The sequence below is a fragment of the Nothoprocta perdicaria genome, unplaced genomic scaffold (genome assembly GCF_003342845.1).
Source record: "Nothoprocta perdicaria isolate Ctin4 unplaced genomic scaffold, notPer1 scaffold_63, whole genome shotgun sequence".
Taxonomy (NCBI): domain Eukaryota; kingdom Metazoa; phylum Chordata; class Aves; order Tinamiformes; family Tinamidae; genus Nothoprocta; species Nothoprocta perdicaria.
Window position 1 is genome coordinate 2260173 of NW_020455899.1, and position 10373 is coordinate 2270545.

The window sequence follows — 10373 nt, forward strand, 5'->3', positions numbered from 1 at the left end:
CARCTGGCACATAAGTGGTTATAACACTGTACACAACCTCGGCCAACGTGCCCTCTGCCCTGCAGCTCTCTCTAGCATATCAAGGGGCAGCTTATTAACCCTGAAGCTGCTATTGTCAAGAGTTTTGGTGACCAAAACACAAAACCTTCAGGATGCTGTACTTTAAGAATAGCTTTATCACTTTCCGTTTAAAGAACAATAAGTTAAAAGTAAACACTAAGCATTTGTGCATTACACAAATTTAATTGGCTTTTAGCAGTCTGGCAAAAAGTATTTCAAAAACTGTAAGCATCTGCAGAGCAGCTGGGCTTTTGATACACATCTGAACGTGAAGGTCCAATCGTTTTTAGCACATKAAACATACTAAAATAGCTAAATTGAAGTATTATGCTGTAATTGACAGTTTTGAGAAAATCATTTACTGAATACAAAATGAAAGACCTGAAATGATGTGAAATTAGTGAGTAGATAAACATTCATCAGAACACCACTTGACCAGATTTACTGCATGATCTCTTGGACATAACTCCAATTGCATCAAAATTTAACACTATTAAAAATTACTACAAAACATCCCACTGAAATGGTCAAAACACAATAYTTTGGAGACAACAAGTAGGAGCATCCTTTTTGGGCCAGTACATAACAACCAAGATGCAACAATTACAAAAGTAACCAAGATACAGTATGAAARTAGTATTGCACAGTTGTGACTTTGGAAAAGAGCCAGTTACGTTATTGGTMTGATTACTGATTTGCTGCAAACAAAAATAAGAAAAAAATAAGAAATTGGGGCTAAAAATAAAGWTAGAGTGAATTTCATGTTATAACTGTTATGTCTTGAATTCCTATTGGGGGATCTAGGGTTATTACAATAAACTCTTCTATTTCACATTTTACTAATTTACATTGCCAGAGATCTGCTTTGCACTCACACCTAYTAAACTGAAGACCAACTGGTTCTGTTCATAAAGGTACTGAGGTCCATGTGATGGCACTTGCTGATCACCCTTGTGTCTCSTATCTTTCCTACCATTGGCTGTATCATTTAGTAGAAGGCTACTTGAGTGGCGAAAAGGGCAGAGGAACGAGCAGCATATTTTGCTGGGACTCCAGGAATCGGACGCTTTCCCGTACTGCAATTAAATACACATGTAATTAAGACAGAAGTCATAACAGGAGTAGTATTTTTCATGACACACAAGTCTGCTTCTCTTACCAGCTGCTACTACTCTGGCATCYTCATGGGCCTTGTGTCTTCCTGATGCCCGGTTGTCTGCATTCTCATTCCACCAAATCACATGGACTGAGAAAAGAGGCACAGTATTCTTTTGAATGCTGTTACTATTACAGCAGGTCTAACTGCCTGCCTTCAGGTGTTAGTTGCCTTGCATCTAACAAAAACAGTTAATCAGACAAACAGTTTGTGAGCCAATCCTTTGATCTTTTGTTGGGATTTTGAAGTCCATTTAACCTTATCTGAGAATATGCTTATCTGAGAATATGCTTATCTGCTGTTCAACTTGTTCATCAATGACCTGGACGAGGGCACGGAGTGCACCCTGAGCACGTTTGCAGATGACACCAAGCTGGGTGGAGTGGCCGACACTCCGGAGGGCTGTGCTGCCATCCAGAGGGACCTGGACAGGCTGGAGAGTTGGGCAGAGAGGAACCTCMTGAGGTTCAACAAGGACAAGTGCAGGGTCCTGCACCTGGGCAGGAATAACCCCAGGCACCAGCACAGATTAGGGGTCGACCTGCTGGAAAGCAGCTCCACGGAGAGTTGACACCAAGTTAACCATGAGTGAGCAGTGTGCCCTCGTGGCCAAGAAGGCCAATGGGATCCTGGCCTGCATCAGGAGGAGTGTTGCCAGCAGGTCAAGGGAGGTGATTCTGCCCCTCTCCTCAGCTCTGGTGAGGCCGCACCTGGAGTACTGTGTCCAGTTCTGGGCTCCCCAGTATAGGAGCGATGTGGAGCTTCTCGAGAGGGTCCAGAGAAGGGCAACCAGGATGATTAAGGGAATGGAACATCTCTCGTATGAAGAGAGGCTGAGTGAGCTGGGCCTGTTTTCTCTGGAGAGGAGACGGCTCAGAGGGGATATGATTAATATGTATAAGTTCAGGAAGGGAGAATGCAGGGAGGAAGGGGACAGGCTGTTCTCACTGGTGGCCAGCGATAGGACGAGGGGTAATGGCCACAAGCTGAAGCATAAGAAGTTCTGTCTCCAGGTGAGGAGGAACTTCTTTACTGTGAGGGTGACAGAGCAGTGGAACAGGCTGCCCAGGGAGGTTGTGGAGTCTCCTACTCTGGAGGTCTTCAAAACCCGCCTGGATGCYRCCCTGTGCCACATGCTSTAGGTGTGCCTGCTKGAGCAGGAAGGTTGGACTAGATGAYCTGTAGAGGTCCCTTCCAACCTTRAATATTCTGTGAATCTGTGAATATTTTTCTCAAATAGTACCATCCTGCTTATGCYTACAAACCAACACACAAAACTGAGTTCAAGGACTGTTTACAGAACTCAGGGGACCCACATGGCATTTGATCAAACAGCCAGTCCTCAGGCAGGATAAGCATTTGCCCCTCTGTGCCAAAGTCTGCAAAAGAAATTTATCAGTAATTGTACCTGTATTAAGTAACCCATAYTCCGTGTGGAAAACACCGATGAGCTTAGTGTAGCCTGTGTTGATGTGAGTGCTGATTGCAGCTCGAAATGCTTCACCCCAGAGAGCTGGCCCACCAGGTTTCATCTGAAAAGTAACCCATTCATACACTCCTGGAGAAAAGGGCAAAGAAAACTTAAAAGTAAGAAGTACAAATTAGCAGCCTATTCTCAGTCTTTCACGGTCATGAAATTGACTGTTAGCCTGGAATAGCAATTCCCTGTCATTTGGGGGGCAAACCAAGAAATTTCTGCCTGATCCCAGAGTTCACTGCATCCCACAGGTCCTACAGTCACGAGGAAACAGCTGCTGTTTAATTCGAAGTATTTCATTGTTATGTAAAGGTATAGCTGCTGAGAGGAACGAAAAGCCTCACATGAAGCCCWACTTAACGGCAAACAGTTGCTGAAAATTTTGGGTGAATTAGACTTTTTTGCAGAAGCCGCAAACACAACTCCTCTGTGGGTTTTAGATGGCTGAACTAAGCTAACTTATTCTTAGATTGGTGATGGCTTTTGAAACAGAAGCTTTTTCTGACMTTGTAAACTTTTATCAGTCACACCTGAAACAACAACCAATATACAAAGACTACCTTATCATAGCTAGTAAAAAATAATTTTATGATTTGCCAAATAATTTTCTTAGTTGTGGTACAAGATGTTATCTGTCTGATTTCCATGCAGGTAGTTACAACAGACCTTAACCACTGACACTTTTAACAATCAAGGAAATTGACACAAGGCAATACTTCTTTTTTAAATTCTTCAATGAGGGACTAGAGGGAAAAAAAAGTGATGAAATGGTTGAATAGTCAGCCATCCAATTTTAGCAGAAAACTGGATGCTAATGATTTCAGTTGTAACACAGGATAAAAATCAATTTCAGTGAAACAAAGAACAGAGATTATTGTATGTACATGCCAACTGCTCAGGCAAGACAGTTCTGAAAAGATTCCACTTAACAGCAACAAAAGAGTCTGTGCATTTTCATATATGGGTGAATAGTCCAAGCGTTACATATCCAGCACTGAGAAATCAAAATACCTAACAGTGGGAAAATAACTTAATCTATGATTTACAAAGTATATTTCTCTTGCACATATCTTTAAATAGTAGTTTTACTGATTTTTTTCCTTAAAGCTACMATACGGAAGAATGAGTAACAAGAAACCCATTAAATAAATGAAAGATGCATGGAAGTTATCCTACTACAAAGCAGTCAATTTTAACTATTCAGTTACCCAATTCACTATTTTTTTCACAACCTGAACAAGCAGACCTGCTGGCCTGTTACTGACATAGGCTTCTGTATAAAAATCTTTCTTAGAAACTTTGTACCTCATCTCCATGATATAACCTTTTTCCCATGGAAGCATGTGTGTGCTCTTGTTATTTTAAGGCTTATAAAAAGATGTAATATTCAGTTCAAACATTAAGCTACTTTGTGTTAGTCAGTCAGCATCAATAACTTAAATAAACAAAACAGAAGATAAACTCACCGCCTTCTTTTGGAGGCTTCCCAAGTTGACACCAGGGTACCAGATAAGCAACTTCATTATGTTGTTTTTCTATACAGGTGAGAGCTGGAGAAATGAACTTTCCCTGCCAATCTTTGTCATTGGCCAGTGCAGTCCGTACTGCTGTTCTGTGGGCAAAATTATCTGGAAGAAAGGAAAAAAATCTTTACGTCTACATACTGTATTGAGTTCTGAGAAGTRCAATCTACACCACAACAGACTCAAGATAAAGGTTCATTATTAGGAGGCAAACTGCACACAAACAAGTGTGAAGCTTGGGTTTTCAGAGTATTAGTTTGAAATAAATATTTTAAACTCCTTTAAACTGAAAAAATCTTAGTTCTCAAGATTAAGGGGGTTTCAGGCCAAATTTACAGGAAGGTTTATAAAAGCTTTAACATATAGTAAGCTATGTTATGTTAAGAAGAATTTCTATGTGATATCTGCAGTTACACCTGATTAAATGGCAAGAGTTATGAAGGATAAGGTGGTCTGAAGTCAKGGCAGTGGGCAAGAAGTGAACTGAAAATTAAAATGAAGGAAATATAGTAGTCTAGCCAGATTTTTTTTTAAATGCTTACTTTTGCCTTATGCAAAATTAAACTGTCAAATGTAGAAATAATTCTTTTCTCTATAAAAAGATATTAAATTCCAATACACTATGCTTTTACATACTTTGGTTTAATCTGTAAGATTCCTTCAATAAAGAGTCACCGAATTTGAACTGCTTATGCAGTAATAAAATATTGTGCAATGCATTTATGCACACAGCTTTAAATAAAAATAATAGGGAAAAAAGATACAACATTTGAGAATGGGAAGATCCTTGAGAAGTGTCACTATCTTGGGACTGAAAAGCAAACAAAAAACCCAGTTATTTTAACCTATTAAAGAGATATGAGCRGGACTATGATGAAATAAGGATGTTATACTTCAAATGCAGAAACATTATCAGGAAATGAACAAACAAATATGTAAGATTCTTCTCCTTTTTAGAGTTTATAAGCATCTAAAAGACTAACAAAACTGGGTTTAAGAATTAACCAAATTAAAAAAAAAACAACAGCAGAAAGAAGATAAATGTAGGGAAGGCAGAGGATGTGTTCCTCACAGACACATTAATATTCATAAAATTGTGGTCTGCAGATAGCAATTTCCTTTACTCCTTCACAGAAAAAGRGGTAACACTAAAAATACTTAATTTCAAATAATGGATTGAATTAGAAACAAAACTCTTCCTTTMTTGGTACACAAACATACACTAAATTACAGAGAGTATGAAAATATGTGATTTTCGCAGGGCTTCCCAACTCTCCTGGCACAACTCCTCAAATTGAGTCAGGGAAGGTTCAGGTTGGTTACTAACAAAAAAACTCTACATGGGAAGAGTGGTGAAACTTTGGAACTGGCTGTCCAAAGAAGCAGTGAAGTCACCGTTCATGGCAATGCTCAAGGAATGTGTAGATGAGGCGCTTAAGGACCATGGATTAACTGGCGGGGTGGTGATGGGTTTATGGTTGGGCTCCATCTTGAAAGTCTCTTCCAACCATAATAATAATAATATGATTCCTGAACTCAGGGTTGGATACCTGAGTGCCCTCAAAACAGCACAGCCAGCACATGCAGTTTATCCCCAGACAGGAGCTTTCTTTGGTTAGCAGCAGCTTCCATGAGGGCAATGACTCCAACGACACATAAAGTCAGTTATATCTGAAGAAGCACTCTCCTCCCACCTGCAAGAGCACCGAGAGGCCAGAGCAGTGTGCAGGGATGCAGAGCCTACCATACTTCCAGATATGGATGGCCTTGTTCATTGCACCCAGCTCCGTGGTCCAGAAGCCCACCAGCTCCGAATGGGCCATGCGAAGGTGAATGTGCTGATTGACCAGCTCCACAAACTCCTTCATTCTCGATGGCTTGACCTCATAGGTGCGGATTTCGTAGAAAATACCATTGTCCTGTCTGGGCCCTGTAGCAAAGGAGGCAGACACCTAACAGAAAATGTTAAGAAAAAATAACTAAAGTTCAAGTCACAAGAACATCATCCTGTCCTATTGAGAGACTCCAGCATTTTTATTAAAGATTTGGTATTTTTAGGGGGGGCAGGGAGTGGTGAGCAACAGATCTCCATGTCAAGTATCCTGTCAGGCCCCGCCCCTCCGTGGCCCCGCCCCTCCGAGGCCCCGCCCCTCCTCCGCGGCCCTCCTCTTGTTCCGCCGACCCGACCCACCCCTCTCTCCCTCCCCCCGCTCCGCCGCCGCCCCGGCTGTCACCTGCGGTCGGTCCCGGGCCCCGTCGCGTACAAGACGGGCGAAGGAGGCGGCCACGGGCCGGCGCAGCGCCCGCAAGGGCAGCATGGCTGGCGGGGCGAGGCGGGGGCAAACCCGATGGCGGCTGCGCAGGCGGGCGTCAGAGCTCGCCTCCACCCCGAAAGTAGGCGGTGTGCGGCGGCAGCCGTTGGACGGCGGTTGGGCGGGAGGCCACGCCCCCCGTGTCGGGGCGACCGTTGGGCGGGAGGCCACGCCCCCTTGTGCCGGGAGGCCCTTGGGCGGGAGGCCACGCCCCTTCGCGCGGGGCGGCCGTTGGGAGCGGCCGTTGGGCGGGCGGCCACGCCCCCTCGCGTGGGGGCGGGCGTTGGGCGGAGGCCACGCCCCCTCAGCCGTTGGAAGTGGCCGTTGGGGGAGAGTTACATGGAGCAGATGGGTGTTGAAAAGAACATTTATTGGTATTTGTTGGTGCTGTTTGTTTATTGATTCTGCAACGTTATCCTAATGTGTTCAAAGGTACCAGGGGAGTCTCATCAGCAGCAGATTTCCGCGGGGCTAAGCACATACTGTGTGTTCCACTGCCTGCAGCATTTGCTGGATCTGGCTTCCAGTCCTCAGGTTAAAAAAGTCTTTAACCCTCTGTCCTTATTTGGAATAAAACACCACGACTCTTGTTTGATGCCTTCCTTTAGGTAAGCCAAAATTTTGTGCAAGTGGCATATATGGTTCCAAGCAATCTCATCTCACTACAGGATTATTCCTGGATTCATAACTGTTTTAATTTTCTTTCTTTTATTTTTGTGTTGTATCAATTAGGGATAGTATTTTGTGATGACACAGTGTACCTYTGCAAAATTAAATATTGGCCCACCGAAGGTAAAGGTAAAATTTCCACTGGTGCCAGTGCATCCAGCATTTTCGCCATGGAAGATAAAAGTGGCTCATAATCCAGGTGGTTTACGGAAAACTACATAAATTACGGTAACAGTGATTCCTCCTAATGAAGGCAGCACATTCTCTACTCCTGGTAACTGAGTTTAATGGCCTGTGCTTGGAGTTAACGTGAAGTGAGGAATGATGCATTTATATCTAGTTGCTGCTGCTGCTATTTCTGGAGTATTCATACTTTTTCCCACAGTTGTGGACAATTTTGAACTTTGTTAAAACCAGCCTCAGTAACAAAGATTGTATAAAACAAAAGAAGATGGAAGACTTTCCTTCAACAAACACATTAAAAGCTGCTATGGAGGGAATTAAGACTGCAACCATTTGCATTAATTGTAAGTGTGCTTGCAAATGGTATGCAAAAAGAACTCACTACCTTGTAAAACATTTTCACACAATTGCAGAAGTTATGCTTACAGTTTTTATATCAGAAGCACATATGAAGGTACAGCTGTTAGCAGTTTAGCATTCAGGTTTTTATATGGATATTCTCCAAAGTATGTAAGATTTTCCTTTGTTTATCTTGTTATATGGATGAAGTAATACTGTTCATGGCTATGAACAATACAGCTCTCCAGTAGCGGGAAATGGCTTTACTTTCTGAAAGGTTTTTATTTTTACTGTTTGCACTTTTTCTGCAGATCTGTTTGCCCTTCATACAGGAGGATAGAAATAAATTTCACAACTCACATGTGATTTGACATCTGGAAATGGCATCGTTTGTCTTGTAAAAGAAAGAGTAATGAATAATACCAATTAAATAGGCTTTTCAATGGAAAGTTTTAGTTTTGGTACTTAGTCTGTTGGATCAAATAGGACTTTATATTTCTGTCGTGGTGACCACCACTGCTCCCCAGGTGGAACTGATTCATTTGAAATGTTTGTTGCTGATTGAAGTCAAAGCTCCCTCAAAGCAAAATCTAAGAAGGCATTTGWGTGCTACAACACATTTACATGTTGTATCACCTCCATGGCATCTTCCTCCATAAAGGAAAGACTGGGGAGATGCTTTTGATCTGCTCAGTACCTATGTGACTTAAAGGACTGTACAAAAGGACTTAAGGCTTCCTGGGGCAGCTTGAACTTCATCTATGATGTTTATTTAAATACAGTTAAAACAAAAATCTCCTGAAACCGAAAAAGTACAATACCTGTCCCTTYGCTGAGTTGTTTGCTCCTATCTGATAATGACAGCTTTCATTTAGCTCGTGCATAAAGGGTAATGTAAGGAGCTTTCCTTGAATTTTCTTATGTTAAGCTCTTCCCTTGGGCAAATTTCAAAAGCACAGGGCTGCATGAGGCACCATGYACACAAGACAGTGTTGCTGAATATAGTACATCTTGGTGTGTTCCTATTTCCCTTCTCCATGGATTTCCATATGAAAATTTGAATAACAACACACTGAGCTGTATTTCTTCCATGTTTTTTTCAGTCTCTTTGTTTTCCTCACCTCCCCAAAACAATTAGCATTTTAAATAAACATTTGTTATGAGGCACTGATGGGAGTGCCTATGAGAACCAGTGTCATCTCTGTGTTTACCAYAGGCAAGAGTCACATGCTCTATACCCAGGGCCTACGTACATACTTGACCAGAGTCAGATCCTGGTTTCTGATCAGTCATTCAGGCAATTGGCAACAAGAAAGCTCATTTCATGTTTTCTCTTTGCTGGGGAAAACAGAGTGACGGCAAAATAGTATGTCATCTCTCAGAAACAGGTCTGTTCTGTCCACACTGGATTGATCCACTTCATATCTTGAATATGCATTGAGATTTTACAAAACTCACTGACCACACCTGGGTGGAATTCATCAGATGGCTTGGCCCAKCTGGGAAACTACAGATTTTCAGAGCCTCAGGCCAAGAAGATAAAGATGAGAGCCAGGGCTTGTGGCTTTCTGGAGAGCAATTAGAGAGCTATTTCGTAATGTTTAACCAAAGAACATTTAGGCCTGATCTTTGATGTCATGATGTTTTGTGTCATTGATTATATGAATACCAGGAAAAAATAAACTTTACTGAGTCAAGCATGTTCTCTTACTCATTTGCATGGAGCTGTTCCAGGGTCTGAGTAACAGGCCACTCTATTTATTTGAATTAAACATTCAGATGAACATTCAGATGTATTTCCTCATCTTTTTTTGGAARCTTAATTAGTCAATTTTTCCTTTCTTTTGCCCTTAGTAGTGTGCAAAGATACAATGATTGCAGAAGGGGTGGATCAAAGATAACACACATTGAATTCCTCCAACTCTTGTAATTTCTGACAGAGCAAAATGGATTTTTTTCACAGACCTCCACTTGAAAGAAAAACAAAATGTTTAGATCAATAGTAAATAAGTATTAATTGTATTCAAAGCCTTTATTCATTCCTTGTGTTTATTACCTGGTTACTCTAATTGTAATCTCTCCCACAGTGTCACTTTGGGATTTGTAAATACTGTTTTCAAAATATGAAAATGGAATATTCCTTTTAATCTCGGGAAAAAAAAATTGTTCTGCTTGCTCATTTTTACAGGTGAGATGACATTTCATGACTTGTGCTGCTGTGAGTAGTTCCAGAACAAGGCAGCAGTGAACAGGAAGGTCTCGGTTACAGAAGTGCGGAAGGGAGTTCATGTGAGTATGCAGGTGATGACCCATCTGGGCTGATTTCTCACGTTACAGGTAGCTCAGTTAACATTTTCCCCAGTGAAGTTAAATTCCAAAGGGATATTGAGAGATCCAACTCTTAACAGAACTATAAGATACTTTGCTATAGTGTTTGTATTACTTGTTTTCCTTGTTTGTGTTCAAGAAGCTGTCTTCTGCAAATTTTTTCCTAGGCAGATTGCATTTGGCTAAATCCTAGATAAAATCACATTAAACTGAGCTGTACTTGTGGCCTGAACCGAAGGTTGCCTCTCCAGAAATGTGCGTAAGTTGGGACCAAGTAAAACCAGGTGGCTCATAGGTATTTTCTGGGACTTTCACCTAGCTCTTTC

At 41.7% G+C, this 10373-nt stretch overlaps 1 protein-coding gene and 1 long non-coding RNA gene across 2 annotated transcripts; one reads left to right on the plus strand and one right to left on the minus strand.

Moving 5' to 3' along the window:
* Positions 1-223: 223 nt before the first annotated feature.
* Positions 224-6571, minus strand: NIPSNAP3A (nipsnap homolog 3A). The gene is made up of 6 exons (XM_026049965.1): positions 6451-6571; positions 5961-6168; positions 4160-4321; positions 2625-2774; positions 1220-1306; positions 224-1136 (listed from the first exon to the last, which is right to left on the minus strand). Exons 1-6 carry the CDS (start codon positions 6532-6534, stop codon positions 1060-1062), a joined length of 768 nt encoding a protein of 255 aa, XP_025905750.1. The 5' UTR covers positions 6535-6571; the 3' UTR covers positions 224-1059.
* Positions 6572-6910: 339 nt separating this feature from the next.
* Positions 6911-10002, plus strand: LOC112956420. Its single transcript, XR_003251047.1, has 2 exons — positions 6911-7136; positions 9908-10002. It is a non-coding gene; the product is annotated as an uncharacterized LOC112956420 (long non-coding RNA).
* The last annotated feature ends 371 nt before the right edge of the window (positions 10003-10373 follow it).